The 19,377-nt window shown below is 41.6% G+C and overlaps 1 protein-coding gene across 2 annotated transcripts; it reads left to right on the forward strand.

The window, feature by feature from the left end:
- The first annotated feature begins 742 nt into the window (after positions 1 to 742).
- LACC1 (laccase domain multifunctional purine nucleosidase 1) lies at positions 743 to 19,275 on the forward strand. Of its 2 annotated transcripts, none has more exons than XM_006124396.5 (6): positions 743 to 1,029; positions 8,162 to 8,786; positions 9,962 to 10,143; positions 10,698 to 10,863; positions 13,008 to 13,233; positions 13,884 to 19,275. In XM_006124396.5, exons 2-6 carry the CDS (start codon positions 8,213 to 8,215, stop codon positions 14,035 to 14,037), a joined length of 1,302 nt encoding a protein of 433 aa, XP_006124458.1. In that variant the 5' UTR covers positions 743 to 1,029; positions 8,162 to 8,212; the 3' UTR covers positions 14,038 to 19,275. The 2 variants fall into 2 exon arrangements, with proteins under 2 accessions (XP_006124458.1, XP_075775099.1); XM_075918984.2 differs by lacking the exon at positions 743 to 1,029 and adding an exon at positions 4,307 to 4,757.
- The last annotated feature ends 102 nt before the right edge of the window (positions 19,276 to 19,377 follow it).

Raw genomic sequence — 19,377 nt, forward strand, 5'->3', positions numbered from 1 at the left:
TTTTCTTTTCGGAAAAACAAAATATTTCAGGTGATGAGATAAATCAATTAATATCATGTCATTATAATATTTTCTGGATCATTTTGTATTTCAGTCCTTTTATATTCTAACACTTTGTTTTCCTCTTTTGCTGTGCTTGCATCAGATGTTCCTATAGTATTTTCTACTTTTTTGATTGTTTTATTTTCTGTACTTTATTTCTGATACCATATAATATCTGATTTGTTGTGATACACAACACTAATAAAAAATGTACTTAGCTTTATTTGTAAAGTGGTTGCCAACACTGACACAAAACCAAACTCTGGAAATGGTTTATTCTTGTGACCGTGCTAATGTACCAATGAATTAATTTTTTCTTAAGGGCTTACAGGAATTACTGGTCCCATGAAAATGAAAAAGCACTTCCTGTTTCTAGTGACGCCTTTTAAAAATATTTCATGTGTTTCAGGGCCTCTAAGGCAGAATCTTCCTCATCTCCGTTCCTGTGTCCCCTTCTTTGTTTGGGTAATTTTCAGTTCACTTTTTGTGGCTGTTTTCTTCTTGATTTACTACCAAACCTCTTGCAGAGCATGGAGTCACCCTTTGGCAAAGAGGACTCCTTTATATTTTGTGGTTCCTTTCCTTCTACTCCATGTATTTATCTTTTAATTTTGAGCTCTTGCCATTTATGAGGCTATATGAAGCTGTGCATACATAAGAAGGTCGCTCGCAGATGCATGTTTGCTGCCCAGAACTAGTACGGCAGGGTTAACATTGCTTCCTGGTTTTGTATTACCCTAGAAATTAATCACGTTTGTGCCTTTAAGAACCCTTTGGGATTTCCTGTGTACAGTGACAGCAGCAACTCAGGGCCTAGGGCAAAAGAGAGGCGGGTTTCCCCCACTCACATTTCACCTGAATAGGGAATTTCCATCTTGGACAAATCGATTGCAGGATTTGCAACTATGCAGATATATAAGGTTCATGATAGTATGCGGGTGTTTTGTATGATCTCTCTTGGGAGCTGGAAAAGGATTGTCCACTGCTGTAAGTAAACACCTGAACTTAGGTCTTTGATCTTATATTTATTTATGGAAACTGTATGTATTTTTTATTTGTAAATGGTAACTTCTGGCTTTTTTTTAAACATACATAAATATTCTTAAGTTCAGCGTGATTTCTACATTTCCATGCTTTCTGTTTCTTGATACATAATGATTTATTAAAAATCTTGTGTGGAACTATAAACACCCTCTGTATTTTTTCTGGAGTTGATGCATGGCTTCACTTATTTGTCCTCTAACATAAGATTTTCAATACTTTCTGGGGTTTTTTTATCACTTTTCAAAACTTTACATACATGTTTACATTTCAGAAAAGAAAATGAGGGTGATTGAGATGATCCAAAGGTGATTGTGGGGAAAGAGGCAGACCATGCTTGTCCAAAATTAGGAATATATTCAGTTTATTTTCATTTTCAGATTTGAGTTTATTTTTTGGTAAATTTTCTTCTTGATATTTTTTTAATTCTGATCTGGCTTTTTTCCATCACTTGTGTGTTTTTTCATTTAATGTTTCTGTTCTCTCATCTTTTCCATTTTTCTATCTGTCCATACTAGTCATTTTCTCCACTGTTCCTTCTCTCCCTCCATTTTATCCTTTCTGGCTGTTCTTTGGATGGGGTCCATAGCATAGGTTCTGCTGATCACCCAGCTTTGTGTTCTGAGTGTTTCAGAGGGGGTATGGCTAGACTACAGGGTTGGGGGGTGGAATTTCTGGATACCGGAGGTATCCCAAAAAAACTCTGCTATGTCCAGGGACATTTGCTCTTCCACATTTGCTCTTCCACTTTTTTGGGTGGTATTTTCTACTTTTTTTATTGATTTATTTTCTGTACTTTATTTAAGATACCATATAATATCTGATTTGCTATGACACACAATACTAATGCAAATGCATTCTACAAGGCAGAAGGGGGCTTCCGATAGAGGGTTTTTTTCCGACATTTGGCCCAGTCTAGATGGACCAAATGTTGAAAAAGCCTCTTCCAACAAAAGAATCAGAAAAGTTACGTAAAATGCAAAGTGCATTTGCATACCGTTTTCCGACAAAAACTTGTAGTCTAGCTGTACCCAGAGTGTGTGGAAGAAAATGACTTTTCAGATTTCATCTTCAAACATTCATGAATTTACAGACCTGCACTGTGCACTTCAATGAACTCCTCTCTAGTAAATATTTTCTGCTGAAGCTATTGGTAGTTTCACGTTCTATGGGTTGTGAAGCTAAGTTATGTCACTCTTGGGAGGAATTCTGCAGTTTTATTAGGGTACGTCTAGACTACATGCCTCTGGCGACAGAGGCATGTAGATTAGACTACCCAGCATAGGAAAATGAAGCGGCGATTTAAACAATCGCTGCTTCATTTAAATTTACATGGCTGCCGCGCTGAGCCGATCAGCTGTTTGGCAGCTCAGCGCAGTAGTCTGGACGTTTCGCGGTCGACATCAAAGGCATTTGTCGACCTCCCAGGTATGCCTCCTGGGATGAGGCATACCTGGGAGGTCGACAAATGCCTTTGATGTCGACCGCGGAGCGTCCAGACTACTGCGCTGAGCTGCCAAACAGCTGATCGGCTCAGCACGGCAGCCATGTAAATTTAAATGAAGCAGCGATTATTTAAATCGCCGCTTCATTTTCCTATGCTGGGTAGTCTAATCTACATGCCTCTGTCGCCAGAGGCATGTAGTCTAGACGTACCCTATGTCTCCACATATACAATTGCATAATTCCCCCAGGACTAGGTATTTCAAACTTTAGCAACTATGATGCATTTTAGAGAAGGTAACATAGTGCTTTGCTTGGCATACTCTGTGCCCAAAAGCAGTACCTAGTATTTTTGTGACTATCTCAGGAAGCAGTAATTCAATTCCACTAATGTAAACAAAAATGTTGCATTTGCAATAAAATAGTGCCAATGTAACAACATTGATTTCAATGAAGATGTATGATGCAAAACTGGCCAAATGCACTAATGAATCAGCCTCATTATGTTCATGCGCACACTGTCTCATAATTACCCTAGTGGGTTTCTTTCTATAAATGCACATCTTAATGACTATACTGGCAGACATTTTTCCTTCAAAAAGCATCCTCCCTTCCTTATTTTACAGGTGGTGTTTTCTTTGGGGAGGAAGGAGGATGTGGAAATCAGTGACCTCTTCCTCACCCTTCCTTTCTCCCTCACATAACTGATGTAAGAGGGAGTTGCAGTTTCTTGTCTTGTCCCTTGTTTCCTTTGTGGGGTATGATCTTGTCTATAATTCAACTGAGATCTTCTGAGAGGTAAAGAGGTTAGGCACTCGCCATTGAGAGCAGCAGGATAAAGACGATTCCTGCTATTTTCTCTAGCAGGCAGGTTTCCCTAATAGGTGTCATCAGTTGTATGTAATAATAATCCTAGGGAAAGACTGAGATCATAAATCCCTTGACAGACATGATCAATGGCTGTCAGGTTTTGATCATGAGTCCTAACTTAATTCAAGTAGACCAGTCAAGTCCTCTGCATTTGATAGTACAAATGAAATTTGTTATGTATTCTGTACACAAAGAAAAATGAGCATTTTTAGTCAGGGTTACTTTAAAATCAGTTGGAGGGAAACAGCAATAAAGAAGGACCAAAAGGACAGTTCCCTATGGAAGACAGAATGAGTACAGGGCATCTCTGTGACACCATGTGACAACTTGGGGAATCTGTCTACTACCATTTATGTATCCCGTTTGAGGTTATAAACTCTGTGGCTGCATCTAGACTGGCATGATTTTCCACAAATGCTTTTAACGGAAAAGTTTTTCAGTTAAAAGCATTTGCAGAAAAGAGCGTCTAGATTGGTACGGATGCTTTTGCGCAAAAGCACTTTTTGCGGAAAAGCGTCCATGCCAATCTAGACGCGGTTTTGCACAAGAAAGCCCCGATCGCCATTTTCGCCATCGGGGCTTTTTTGCGCAAAACAGTTTTTAGCTGTCTACACTGGCCCTCTTGCGCAAAAGGTTTTGCGCAAAAGGGCTTTTTCCTGAGCATGAGCAGCATAGTATTTGCACAAGAACACTGACAATCTTACAGTAGATTGTCAGTGTTCTTGTGCAAATTCAAGCGGCCAGTGTAAACAGCTGGCAAGTTTTTCCGCAAAAGCAGGTGCTATTGCGGAAAAGCTTGCCAGTCTAAACGCAGCCTGTGTGTATGCAACTTTGCCAAACTGCACACTTCATTTTGATTGTAAGGCTAGTCTGGCTTCTCTGTTTTTTTAATCTCCTTTTTGGAATGAAATTTCAAAGGGTGATAATGCAGGACTAGCAATGGAAGGTTAGTTTTCTGTTTAAATGGAAAAACCCTGGAAAAAAGGTGGCCAAACCAAGAAAACCTCGTTCTGCCAGGAAGCCTAAGACAAAAGATCACTTGATGGTGGAATCTGAACATCTGACAAGTTCACATGACACAGGAAACTGCAACTTTATAAAAAGAGAACTGTCAATAGCTATTTTAGAAAGAGGGGGAGGAGACCAGAAGCAGAAAACAATGCTGTGCAGGAACAGAAAGGGAAATACCCTGGATACTTTGACCTGAGCCAAAAGGGCATATCAATACTTACTGGAAGATCAACGCTCTGGAGGTTAATCTTCTGATGTTCGATTTAGCGGGTCTAGGGTAGATCCGAAAATTGAATGCTAAAGACAGCGCCCACCAGCATCCATTACTCCTCCTTTTTACAAGGATTAAGGTAAGCCAACAGGAAAGTTTGCGCCCATCGGTCTCAGACAGTGTAGATGCTGCCAAGGTTTGACTCCAGCTACGCATTTTGCCTTCCTGCTCTAGTTATTCAATATGCCAACAATATGCCAACATCTTTATGACTGACCTTGAATAACTAGAGCAGGAAGGCAAAATGCGTAGCTGGAGTCGGCTTACCTTAAGCCAAACCTTGGCAGCATCTACACTATTGTTTGCTGACAATGTCATTCTATGCATGTTTGCGAAAGCAATCGAAGTATAAGTCAAGACTGTTGTTATGACCATTAGTAGGGGTCCACATAGAAGCCTTCCTCTTCTATGGGATTGTTCGGAGGGAGCAGCAAGATCAGTGTGTTGTACAGTGGTATGTTGGAAATATTCCTTTAGATGGAAGCGGTGAAAATAGGCTTCCAGATATCCACAGAACTGAATCATTTTCATAGGTGTGATGGGGCAGAAGGAGAGTCCTTGCGATAGCACAGATTCCTCTACTAGACTAGTGGTACGTCTACACTACAACGTTAATTCGAACTAATTTAGTTCGAATTAGTTAATTCGAACTAAGCTAATTCGAACTAACGGATCTAGACTAAAAAACTAGTTCGAATTAGCGTTTTGCTAATTCGAACTAGCATGTCCACACAGAGTGGACCCTGAACCAGGCTTAAGGATGGCCGGAAGCAGTGCTGGCAGAGCAGCAGAGGAGGACTTAGAGCGTGGAGATGCTGACTCAGGCTAGCCGAGGGCTGCGCTTAAAGGGTCCCGACCCCCACCCCGGACAGACAGTTCTCAGGGGTGCCCTGCTTGCAAAGCAGTCCTGGCTTGGAGTGCCCGGAGTACCCACACTGGGCACATCACAGCACTCGGCCATCAGACCGGCTGCACTTGCTGCAGGCTGCCATCTGGGGAGAGGGGGAAATTGGGGGGCTGCAGGAGAGCTTCCACCCCCAGAAGCCCGCAGAGCCAGCCCAGTCCTCCCCATAGGGGGCTCGTACCCCATTCCTCCCTCACCTTCTTTCACTTACCCTTCCCTAGCCCCCCTTTCTGATGTACAAAATAAAGGACAATTGTGTTCAAAAATAGAATCTCTCTTTATTGAACAAAACTGGGGGAGACTGGGAAAAGGAGGTGGAAGAACGGAAGAGAGAGGCTGAGAGAGGGGAGGGCAACTACAATGATCGGGGGTTGGGAACAGGTCCCATATGAAGAGAGGCTAAAGAGACTGGGACTTCTCAACTTAGAAAAGAGGAGACGGAGGGGGGACAGGATAGAGGTCTCTAAAAGCAGGAGTTGGGTGGAGAGGGTGCATACAGAAAAGTTCTTCATTAGTTCCCATAAAGAAGGACTAGAGGACACCAAAGGAATGGAATGGGTAGCAGGCTTCAAACTAGTAACAGAAAGTTGTTCTTCACAAAGCAAAGAGTCAACCTGTGGAACTCCTTGCTGCAGGAGGCTGTGAAGGCTACAACTAGAACAGAGTTTAAAGAGAAGTTAGATCAAGTCATGGAGGTTGGGTCCATGGAGTGGTATTAGCCAGGGGGTAGGAGTGGTGTCCCTGCCCAAGGTTTGTGGAAGGCTGGAGAGGGATGGCATGAGACAAATGGCTTGGTCACTGTCTTCGGTCCATCCCCTCCAGGGTCTCTGGGGTTGGCCGCTGTCGGCAGACAGGCTACTGGGCTAGATGGACCTTTGGTCTGACCCAGGATGGCCATTGTAAGCTCAGGGCTCAGGGTCGGGGGTCTCACTGGACCCCCTTGATTTTCATGCACACCTGCTCCTGGGTGGCCAGGCTGGCAGCTCTCCTGCCCTAGCCGGCCACCTTCCTGTGCCTAGTGCAGAGGTTGTGGACGAGGTCCACGATGTCCGCACTAGCCCAGGCGGGTGCCCGCCTCTTGCGGTCCCGGGGAAGCTCCCGGGAGCCGCCAGCCTGGTCTCAGGAAGAGGGGGAGGGCTGGGGGGCATCGGGTGGGTGGCTCGAGCCGTGCCAGGTGCAGGGTCTGCTAGCTGGGTGCTGGCAGGCTTGCACCTGGCACGGGCACCGTAGCCAGCCCGTGCCCCTTTAAGGGGTCCGGGGCCGGGAGGGGAGCAGACGAGTTTCCCTGGTGTTGGCCAGAGTGGCCACCAGGGAAACCTGGGGAGGGCTAGCCTCCCACTAGTTCGAATTAAGGGGCTATACACCCCTTAATTCGAACTAGTAAATTCGAACTAGGCTTAATCCTCGTGGAATGAGGATTACCTAGTTCTAACTAAGCGCTCCTTTAGCTCGAATTAAATTCGAACTAACGGAGCGCTAGTGTAGCGCCTATGAAAGTTAGTTCGAACTAACGTCTGTTAGTTCGAACTAACTTTGTAGTGTAGACATACCCTATGAGAGTGGCTGGATAGATTGACTATGTTGCTAGGTGAGTTGAAAGCATCTGGAATGCCTCTCATTCCAGATACTTCCTGCTCTAGTGTAGGCCAGGCCTAAGAGTGCTGAGGAAACTGAGACAGAGAAGGGTATGGAGATGTTTTATCTGAATATTAGATCTCTTAGGCCACCTAAAGAAAAGACACATTGTTTTAGAATCCCTTTTGCAAAATCTTTGCAGCATATGCTTCAGCTATCACATGTCCCTGAAGAGATAACTGTCAATCAGAATGTCCAAGCTCTGGAAATAGATATGTTTAAGCAACAGGAATATTTGGGGGCTCTGCACAGGCCTTGAGAATCTAGGGCAGCTGCCCTGTGAAGTCCTATATTCATAAAGCACTAATAGGCAAAGAGCCTGTAAGTGGGAGTTGTGCTAGCCAGGTGATAGAAAAAGCAGTGCTGGAGCCTACTTGGATCAAAGGAAGCTACAGAGTACACAAATGAAGCATGATGGGATATAAACACAGCAACCTGACGAGTGTCCAATAGGGGGAGTTCAAGTAGGACTGGGACACACCAGCTTTGAAAAAAAGTGAGGAGGAAAACCACAGATGTTCTTCATTTGTCATTTGCATTTGGGGCCCCTCAGGTTCCAATGTCTGCCAGAACACACAATTAGCAGAGAGGCACCACACTGCTTCATGGGGCTGGACCTCCTGTTCACCTTAGAATCTATATTTGGGTGGAAAGGAGTCCAGGTCATTAAAATGTGTTTGTGAAAGCCAGATTATAAAAGGGGCCATACTTTTAACATCTCAGATCTGGAGAAAGGCAAAAAGAATGCAGCAGGGAGATTTAAACACAAGCAGGACAATTTCCATCTGTTTTAGTTTTCCTTTGCTCCGAACATTGAATGCAATGGAAAATATATTTGAAATGACATTACTTTTCAGTATATTAATTCCTCTAACCACTAAATAACAAATAATAAGCCATAATTTTGCTTATATGGACTAATAATGTTCTCTTTTTCTTTGAAGGCATTTTATTCAATATCTGGTGCTTTTAGGACTCCTTTAATCATCTGGAACATGGCAGAAGCAATATTAATTGACCTCTTCAGCCTACCAGTGAACTCACAAAATAACAGCATTCAGAAGTTATTATGTAGCACACTGAAAACAATTGAAAAGCACTACTCAGTCAGCGCTCCATTTGTATACATAATGTGCTACGAAACTCCGAGAAGCGAAAGGAGTAGTGAAGAAGATTCATTACTTAAAGTCATCAGTGGTTTTCAGATTCTGAAGAAGGGAATTGAGGTTGTGTGTATGACAAGTACAGCTGCTGCCTTGTACACCATTAAACAAAAACTAGATGAGAAGGATTTAAGCATCATTAAAATCATTTTACCTCCACAAAGGAAAGCCTTGATGGACGTGTATATAGACCAACTATTCACTGCTGTTTACCAGTTTGAGTTTGGGGATTTATGGCTGGTTTGTGAAGGAAACAACTTCCAAGAACTAGCTGAACTTCAGTGTGACATTCAAACACTTCCTGCCCAGGAGGTGAAACTCATCAGGAGCGAGATTCAGATCTACTTGGAAAGTCTGCCAGGCCTGAAAGGGGAGCTTAACATTCTAAAATCTTCCTTGATCCCAGGTATACCAGAAAACAGATTTTATGGATTTTTTTTTTGCATCTATTTCATTCAATTTTCAGTTTATGGATTCTACAGCTTTGCAGGTTAGCAACATGAGATTGTAGGAGTGAAATTCTCACCTCCAAGATGTCTCTGCTGCTTTGGTATACTTATAGCCAGCCAGGGGAGAAATCCCCAGTGCAGACACCATGTAGTAAAGCCATATGGATTGCTTGTAAGTCCAGGCACAGAAAATATAGAGGGGACCAAAGAGGGTAGGCCTGTAGTACTCGGGATTCTGAGAAGCACTGTTGAATAACAGCCCAGACCCACAGGATGTCTAAATCACACTAGGGCAGTCCTGAACTGGGAAGAAGCAAAGGTGGCTTACAGAATGGCATAACATAGGATAAGAGTTTGTGTTCAGTTTTAATGCTGATGCAGAAAACAGAGACACCATCTCTGCTAAAGGGGCCAGTAGCAATGGTTCCTATGGAGAAAAAACAAACACCCCTGAGTGGCACCATAGAGCACAATGCTCCCCTCTTACTCTAACTCAGGCTATGTCTACACCATAACCATCTATCAGAAGAACGTGTGTGCCGCAATTTGCATACCTTTTTCTGATATGTTTTTTGGAAGAGGCTTTTCCAAAATTTGGCCCCGTGTAGACTACACCATTAGGAAAAGCCTCCTCTTTCGGAAGAGCCCTCCTTCCTTATGGGAGGAGGAAGACAGGGCTTCTGAAAGAGTGCATCTGCTCTTCCACAAAAAAACGCAGAAGAGCAGACACATTCCCCGTACCTCTGGTATCCCAGAAAAACCCCATCGTGTAGACATAGCTTCAGTGGTTACCAACCAGTAGATCAGGATCTACTGGTAGATCTTGGAGCCTCTGGCAGATGATCCTACCTGGTTTGGCCAAGAGGTTTTTGAGCTCAGCACTTCAGCTGCCCCCAGACTGCTGCGCATCTCCTGCCCTTTGCCTCGGAGCTGCCCCTCAGGAGCCTCTGCTTTCTGTGCAGGGCAAGGAAGGAAGCGGAGGGGGAGCTAACATCAAGGTGCCCACCTCCCACCACAGAGCAGAGAGGGGGGCACAACAGAACTTCAGTGGTTACCAACCAGTAGATCAGGCAGAGTCTGGTATAGTTTTCAGGTTTCTCATTTGTTTCAAACAATTCTTGCTCTTCACCAGGTAACATCTTCCTTCACGGATTCACCACGAGAACAGGGGGAATCTCTTATATTCCAACGCTAAGCTCCTTCAACCTCTTCAGCAGTTCCAAACGGAGAGATCCAAAGGCCGTGGTTCAAGAAAACCTACGCAGGTTAGCTAATGCTGCTGGTTTTGACCCGGAGACATTTCACAGTGTGAAGGTACGTTATCAGAAAGCAGTGGATTTCAATATTAACTAATCAGAGCTTGCTTCGTGTAGCAAATGTTTTATTTTTTTAACTAGGCATTAGTCTTATCTTGCCCAGCAAAAGCTTGTAAGTGGTAGGACAACTTTTTAAGACAGTTTTTGTGATGGTTTATCGTGATGAAACTGCCATGGCAGCTATCAATACACCTGGTACAATATAGAGAGGAAGACTTAATCCTCCTCCCCGGATCATATAGTTAGCTCAATGATATAATACAATACAAGTCCAGAAAAAAGGTCCAAAATCAAAGTGGTGCAGATATCTTTTAATTTAAAAGATGCATTTCTTTATTGGGTGGATGGATGCATGGAAGATGTGTGTTTTAAGAAGGGATCTGAAGGCAAAGAGGGCTTGTCTGTTGACCAAGAAGAAAAGAGTTCTACACAGAAGGGTTGGCTCCAAGAGTATATGAACAAGAGAGTTAGAGAAAGGACATTAAGCTAAGTAGGAATTCATGTTTTTTTCAGTGCTTTATGTCTGTGCTTCATGTGTCTTTGTACTGACAGGTCAATCATGCCAGTGATGTTTGGATTATGGGAAAGCCCCCACCTCACAGCTTTGATGGAATAGTAACGAACCAGAAAGATGTTACGATAGCAGCTCCCGGTGCTGACTGCATACCCGTGCTTTTTGCTGATCCCGTCAAAAAAGCATGCGGAGCTGCTCATTCTGGTAGTAGGGCATCTAATATTCAGTTCACATGATCAAATACTATAATATTAAGAGAGTACTGGGAATTGATCCCTTGAATAGTAAACAGGATTAATAATCAAACAGTGAAGTTGGGTTAGTTGAGAGTCGGTTGGGTGAGATTATAGGCTGACTTCATAAACTCATCCTTTCAAAGATCTAGAATTCTTCTGAAGAGCACATCATAATTGGGGAGTTAGCTGGACTCTACTCAAACACATTTGCAACTTTAACTGTTTCTAATGAGGTTTGTGGTCATGACTTACCCAGTGTTTGGTGTGAGCAGCAAATCTTTCAATCAGCTTCTGCTGGTGGTCCAGCTAACAGCTATTAGGAGGTCCGTGAGACTATGTGCATAGGGAGGTATAGTGGGGTTTTGCATGGTGGCAGAAGGTGGTGATGGGAACAAAGGGGAGATAAAAGGGAGGCTTCTATCCACATTGAAAATGTTAAGAGGTTATATCTATAAAGGTTATATGTTCAAATTTAATGTAGATAGGAGTTTGTGCATTGTTCTGTCCCTTTCTATGTCCACTCTCAGGGTATGTCTACACTAGCCCCCTAGATCAATCTAAGGAGGCTAATGAGGGCGACCAAAATTGCAAATGAAGTGCGGGATTTAAATATCCCATGCTTGATTTGCGTGTTCCCCGCCGGTCGCCATTTTAGAAATTGACTAGCCCGAAGTAACTGCCTGCGTCTACACGCGGCAGTGAAACGGGATTCTGAAATAAAGCCCTAACTCGAATTGGCTGGTATTCTTCCTGTAATGAGGTTTACCAGCTAATTTGAGTTAGGGCTTTATTTTGGAATCCCGTTTCACTGCCACATGTAATCGCGGGCAGTTACTTCGGGCTAGTTAATTTCTAAAATGGCGACCGGCAGGGAACATGCAAATCAAGCATGGGATATTTAAATCCCATGCTTCATTTGCAATTTCAGTAGCCCTCATTAGCCTCCCTAGATCGTTCTAGGAGGCTAGTGTAGACATACCCTCTGTTACTGCTACCCCCTTCCCTAGTCCCCAAGCTGTTCTACCTGGTCCATTCTCTGCCAGTCTCCTGTGCTCTCTCCATGCATCTCCTCCATCTGCTTTACCCTTTCATTACAACACCAGGTAACATGCCACTGCTCCCTAAATCTACATGTCTTGAACTCTTATTATGTCCCTGATCAGTCACATTTTCACTCCCCCATCTCCTCCTGTTGCTCCCCAGATGCCCGCCTGGAGTTAGTAACAGATCAAGTTATTTTGATAAATATTTAAAAATAGCTTTAAACCTTGCTCTGTAGAGATGTAAATACAGTTCTGTGACCCAGATTGTAGCCAGAGGTCACAGTAAAGGAGGGGAGAAAAGAAACAAAATATCTTAAGCTCTACTTTAAGGCCCATTCAACTCTGGGAAAAGCCTGTCTTGACCTCTGTCACATCTGGGCTTTCTTCCTTGCAGTCCAAACATTCCTGGCCTGCAGCACCGTTTGTATTTGCTTCAGACAAACAGCACAGATAAGGAGATTTTTAAAAATAAAATGTTGTTTTCCGTTCTTTAAATAATATTTTCCCCAGTGCTGTCATGTTCATGTGAGAGTGTAAAGAAACCTTTAAAGTATTTAACCCATGAGTTGCAGTGCGAAGTAAACAGTGAGGTGTAGTTGAATGGCCTAAAGCCATTGCTGAGCATAACACATTCACAAGTTCGAAGTCTGCTTGTAATATGAACTTTCTCTGTTCTGGGGCTCTTTTCTTCTTCAGTTTCTCTATCTCTACAATGGTAATATCGCTAATTTGTAGGAGGACCATTAATGTTTGCTAAATGCTAATTATTCCTTAGGGTTGCCAGGTGTCCTGTTTTGAACTGGACAGTCCAGTATTTGAGCTTTTTGTTTGGGAAACAAATTGAGAAAATATAAATGAGAAAATACAAATGTCCGGTGTTTTCTAAATAAGATGTAATGTAGATTGTGATGCAATGTCAAGTGTGTCCGGTATTTTTGTTGAAACCATCTGGCAACCCTATTATTCCTCCATGTATTTAACTTAGAGATCTTTAATAATAATACTTTTCTGTAGCAATTCAATTTAAAAATAATTTTACAGGATTTTTTTCGCCTAATTTTTTTTTCAGGATGGCAAGGTACTTTATTAGGCGTTAGTATGGCTACAGTAAATGCTATGATAACAGAATATGGCTGTAATGTTAAGGATATACTTGTGGTGCTGGGCCCTTCTGTTGGACCATGCTGCTTTACACTTCCTCAGGAATCAGCAAAGGAATTTTACAGCCTTGATCCAAAATGTGTCAGACAGTTTGAATCTCCAACTCCCTATATTGACATTAGAAGGGCAACACGGTAAGTCTGATGTATGTTTTTCTATGCTGCAATTTGTTGTGCTAAGTAGCTTAAGGATAAGGGCAAAAGACTATAGCTCTGAAGAAATTTAAGTCCTAATTCTAATTAGTCACTAATATATAGTGTGATCCTCCCGGGTAGACATTGAGGATCCTCTGGATTTCATGTGAATGTTGCAGAACCTAAGCAACATCTATGCTTTCCTTGTGCACTGCTGAACTCCACTTGAAAAACTAGGTGAGAAGGACAAAAAAAAAATTCCCACAGCTTCCAAGAACACCACATACTGAACTGAGTTTTCCTGGATAACAACACTACAAGCAAAGTTTTGTTATGCTTCATATGTGTTGCCAAAGTATCATGTTTCCCCTAGAAGCAAATCAGGACAGAACCAACTCTACTAGCTTAAAATGTTTCTCTGTTTCAGCTATTTTGTGCTGTAAGTGTAGCTTCTTTGTTCTGTAAACATGTTCATGCTTAAATACATGTCCTAAAGACTGAGCAAAACCACTTAGTCTAAAAAAATGGTATTAGCACAGTTTGTCTTACAATGATACCTTAGGCAGTTTTAGAATATCAGTAACACGCTGGCTTAAGGAACAGGCATATGATAAAATGTTCATCCTTTCTTTTTCTTTCTTTTTTTAAAGAATTCTTCTTGAGACTGGAGGGATTCTACCTTGGAACATACAAGATGATTCTGTCCCTTTCTGCACAGCATGTCACCCTGATAAATTTTACTCTCACGTTCGTGATGGCACTAACTTTGGCACACAGATTGGCTTCATATCAATCAGAAACTGAGGCAGTGACTCTTATCCATGGGTAATAACCATTCAGTAACTGGTTAGCATTGCCTGACATCTTACTCTCCTGACAGTAGGCCTCAACCCTTTCCTTCACCTGCTAAGAGCTGAGGAAGAAGTAGACTTATCATAAGGGAAGTTGTTGGGAAGCCTTGTTCCCCTATGCGAGGTGAGACTAGCAGCAGAATTTAAAGAGCCAGAAGAAAGGCTGCATAGGAAAGGTCTCATAGGAAGCAAAGATTTATGGGAACAAGGCCACCTTTGCACAACAGCCCCAAATCTTTCTGAATTATAATAGCAACATGGCTCCATCATCTGATTGCTGCTTTCTACCTCCCTTATTCCCAGACCTCTATAGTTTAAAAAAGCCCTGAAAAGAGTAATTGCTTCTCTCAGAGCAACAGTAACTTCCGGTGTAAGCTGCATCATCGATTATACTTCCCTGAATGCAGAGCTGCTCTTTTTCTTCACTCCTCTCCCTCCTGGGCCACGTTCCTAGCAGCTTCATGAAGCTGAGCTTCTGCAGTAAAGCCCCTGGGGGTCTACACAATGGAGAAGTATTTTCAAAGCCTTCTTACGTCTCTATGACCATGTCTACACTACATGGAAGATTGACGCTGCTGTGGTCAATCTTTCAGGTTCGATATAGCAGGTCAAATGAAGACCCACTAAATTGAACTCAGAGGACACCCCTTCAGTGCCGGTACTCCTGCTCCTCATGAGGATTAAGTGAAGCCAATGGGAACATTTTTTCTTGTCTGCCTCCTGCTGTGTGTATAGTGCAGAAACTCAATTTAAGATATGTCAACTCCAGCTACCAGGCCTATATGCCCATTCCTCCACCTTTTCTGATCACACTGATATCTCATTGCACTACGCAGCCGAGGGCATCATATGCCACTTAGTAATCAAGCAGTTGTCAGGCACCAAGAAGTCAATAAAAAGCAGTTTAGGCTTTAGCTCTGGGCATGCCTTTTTAAGAGACAAGAAATCAGAAAACAGTGACATATTGGAGAGGGGATGTTTCTTTTCTATTTTGTATATTTCTTGACTCTCTGCTCCCCCTTCCTATATGCTGGGTGGACTGAAAAGTTTGTGGCAAAGGGATCATTAGAAATATGTAAGCAACGTTTCATGACTTGGTCTCTGTTTATATTTTCCCAGTGGAATTTAATTTAAGATTATTAAAGTTCCTAAGACAGCTTCACTGGAAACTAAGTCCTTTCTTCATGAACAAGGTCAGTTTCAGGCCTGAAAAATCAGTAGATTTTTTTTTTCAGATTTATATAATTCTGAGTAAGCTTCGTGGCTCCTTTCAGCAGTTCAATCTCACATATCTCATACAGCCTTGTCAACAGGAATGTTGAGCGCCGACACATTCATCTAAAAGTTTCCTTCACTCCCTTTCCCCAGTTAGGCCTTTATTACAGTTCAAGTGAAGGTCCTGGCTGGAAAAGGTCAAGTGAGAATTCTTACAATAAGATAATGCAGGCTGACCTGGATGGGTTTTATTAGATTAAACCACCAACTGCTGTCAGCAGCAGGCCCTGAGATAGATAAAATCTGCAGCCACAGCTCCAGTTGATATAGAACATAGCATTGTTGTCCATGGGCATGTGGATCAAGCAGATTTAAAAAAAGTACACAAACTTTCTTTTATTCCCACACAGCTTGTTTTCAATTGCTAATGTTTTCTTAGCAGCTTGAGCTTACTCTAGATGTTATCTTCTCTGCTTGATCTAAACCCAAGAACCTAGCAACATCAAAAAGAAACAAGATTTAAACCCATTATCAATTTTGCTAGTAAAATCTAACTGTGGACCCTTCTTATGCTCCCACTGAAAATGTGCCTCTGAACCTGATGGTGCACAACAGACATCGTTAATCATTTTATATGAATGACAAGAGCTTCCCAGGACTATAGTCATTTATCTGCTTGGTCTATTACTAGGATGACTGTGACCTTGGGGGAAATCTTTGGAAAATATTTTTTCATTTTTCAACCAACTGTCCCTTGCACAGTCCAAAGTAAGTTTTGCCAACTAAGGGGTCAAGGCTCACTCACTCAGCCTTGTTATTTTTTTAGCCAGGATAACACGTCACTGGAATAGATCTGTGTTGCTGCAGTTTGGTGTTCCAAAGCTACTTTTAAAAGACACTGTAAAATGGACACTTATAAATTTGCCAGTCAGTCTTCAGCCAAATTATTCTGGCATCCATGCTTGAAAAGGAATCTGTTCTTCCTATGGGTCTGCTATTTAGGGTCCTATCAATTTAGGGACTTAGTTTGTCCACTTGGAGAACAGATTTTTTTTAATCTATGTTTTATTTGTAAATGGACTTCATGGACAAGCTCAATATCTGATGACACTCCTTTTTAGCTATGATCTACTAGTGGTTTTATTTTGTATGTGTTTCACTCTCCTTCCTGCTTCCATTTGGACAACCATTTTCCATTGTACTTCAGTCTTTCTGGACGAAGTTCTTTCACTTTCAGTTTTCTTATCTTTGTCTACTTTATTTCCCTTAAGATACTTCTTCTCTCTCAGCTTCTGTCTATAGATTTAATGCTGTCGCATTCACAGTTGGGATGGTATTGGAGGTTTGAACTCATTCTGCATTTCTACCAGGTCACTCATGCCTGACCTTCATTAAAAGACTTATTTTGTCTGTTAGAAAAATTACCATTTATAGATAAGAAAAATTATCCAACTCACAGAACAAGTGTAAAATGAACAGATACACTGAAAACTTGCTCACACTGAGCCTCAAAAGCCATTGTTACCTTTGTTGTTCATTATTTCTATTACACCACGTAACCTAGACTATACTTCAGAACAAGGACCAGCTTCTTTATGTTTGTACAGCATCTAGCACAATGGGGCAGAGGATCTAGGTGCTGCCACTGCACAATATGTAATTAAACAATAATCCAAAGACCCCTGCCAAGTCAGTGCCCCATTGTAGCAGGCCTTACAGAATACATATATTTATATATAATCAAATACAGTCCTTGCTCCAAAGGGATTAGAATCTTAGTTTAAAATGAGCCATAAAAGATTCAGGGAGAACTGGATAACAGCAGTCTGAGCATGTGCTTACATGACTGTGGGTACTGTTTGTAGGTGTAGTTTTTTGTTGCTGTTTGTATGAATAAGCAGATCAGAGGTAGCCACCTAGGCTCACCACTTGTAGGGGCGCTTTTGACATGTTTTGTAAATTAGTCTTCCATACTTGTTTAATGATTACCCTTCCTACTCATTAACTTCAAGTGCAAATTTATAACATTGCTATAAGCTATTATTAAAGTAAATAGTATTATTAATTATTACGGGGTAGGCTCAGAGGAGAGTGTGAGTATATTGTCACACTGAATTACCCTTTCTGTAAATATACTGTATAATTAACATTCACAGCAGTTGTAAATTCTAAACAGAACTTTTCATTTACATTTATGTATTCCAATTAATTGAACAAGCTTTGAGAAATTAATTATGAAGTATTCTATTAGAACAGTGCTGCTTCAGCACCGGGAGGTAACCTTCCAGTCTCTGAGGTGAGTGTATAGATCTTTACATGTATCTCACGGTCAGAGTGGCAGCACTGTAACAGGCACCGGTCCTTTGTGGACTGAGCAGAGACACACACTGACATATTCACCACAAATTACAACAATTAACATGCTAGAAAGGGTTCCTCTTTCCCAGACAGTTTCTATTTTGCTCAGTGCATCTTTTTTCCTTTTATTTTTTTCTTCTTATATTTATCTCTTGATGTCTTTTTGTATGGTGAAATTCACAAATGCCTCATATGGACCCTGTAGATGGAATAAGAAAGCTCCATACGGGTTTGGAGCACAGACTCTACCCTGTGGCGATGCTGTGCAGCCCTTAAGCAGCCTTTTTCTTTTTCTGCAGCAGTTCTCAGACAGGGTCTACATATGGAGTTATTTACTCTCCCCCACATCAGTCCCCTCTAACATGGCACAGAGCCAGCATGGAGCCTATTTTTTGAGGTTCTTTTAAGGGTCCACCAAGCCACACCCCGTATCATATGACCATTCCACTAGAAGTCCCCATTTCCAAGCAAAGAAGCATTATCTATATAGCAACAAAGTCAGTATTCCTAGATTCTGTGCTGTCTTCATTCCACTTTCTGGATCAGTTGCTGTTGAGTACTGCAGTGAGAGAGATGAACTGTATTTACTTATCCTGAGGCTGCATCCGTTAGCATCATGTGTGCCCTGATTTTGTCCTTCAACTCTCATAATCCTTGTGAAATTGGATCCCTTGCGTGACAGCGTAACCGTACATTGCATTGATGGGCATGCTCAATTCTATATGTGACAGGGAAAATAATGTTTTGCTTTGCTGGAAGGTACACATGCCTCCAAAGAATCTTGGCAACCCAAGTGTAATACCGTGTAACTGACTTGTTTTACTTTCCATTTCCACCAGTGTTCAAAGAATGCATAATTTAGGCATTTATTTGAAGTATTTAATTTAAGAATTATTTTAACCATTTGTCTCAAATGTGCTCAGGGTGTTATAAATTATATAGTACTGCATGCTTTTGTAAGGCTAAAGGTTTTACTTGTTTGCTTTCCTTTTAATATGCAATATACATTTCTTGGTGCTGCTTGAAAACATGACTATGTGTTTCCTAATGTCACTCTGAGAAGAATAGGGAGTCAGCCTTTAAAGTGATCTCTCTGATCTTTAAGTACAAAATACTTAATTTACAGTAGCTTCACATGTTTACAGATATTTTGCTGGATCTATTTGTGGGTGTTCTCTCTCTATAATCCACTCAAAATAGATCCCGAAAGAATTTTACCAGCTGGATCTATCAAGGACAATGTGGCTGAAATAGCTGTAGTCCACTTTTACAAATGTGACATCATATCTCCAGGGCAACCTGTATTCTGGCAATTATGGAAACAAGGACACTGCATGGATTTCCGTTTGATTCTTGCAACATAAAAGAGATCTGAGATAAAATCAATATGAACTGGGTTAAGCTATTAGGATTCATTTTCACAATTAATTCTACCTTAGGGAGCATTTTCTATATTCTATTGCAAATGTAATTCAGAGCTAGTAAATGTTGAATGAGATCATAGAGACGACACTGCTAGGAAAACATTTAGCATGGGACTGAATGTCTGTAATGGCCTATAATATAATAATTTGACATTATTTACTTTGAAAATAAGAAACCTAACATATTACTTGAACATGCCTCTTTTATACTGTGGGCTCTAAGTACTCTTGACATTTAAATATGCATCATTTACTTTCTCTCATCTACTATATATTTTAAAGAGTTTGTTCATTTG

This window comes from Pelodiscus sinensis, chromosome 1, assembly GCF_052426305.1.
Source record: "Pelodiscus sinensis isolate ZL-2025 chromosome 1, ASM5242630v1, whole genome shotgun sequence".
NCBI lineage: Eukaryota > Metazoa > Chordata > Testudines > Trionychidae > Pelodiscus > Pelodiscus sinensis.

Bases quoted from the DNA above. Each gene is read 5' to 3' on its own strand.
- LACC1 (XM_006124396.5), top strand. From the start codon at position 8,213: ATGGCAGAAGCAATATTAATTGACCTCTTCAGCCTACCAGTGAACTCA. The intron at 10,144-10,697 runs GTACGTTATCAG...TTGTACTGACAG, and splicing joins AGACATTTCACAGTGTGAAG to GTCAATCATGCCAGTGATGT. The intron at 13,234-13,883 runs GTAAGTCTGATG...CTTTTTTTAAAG, and splicing joins GACATTAGAAGGGCAACACG to AATTCTTCTTGAGACTGGAG.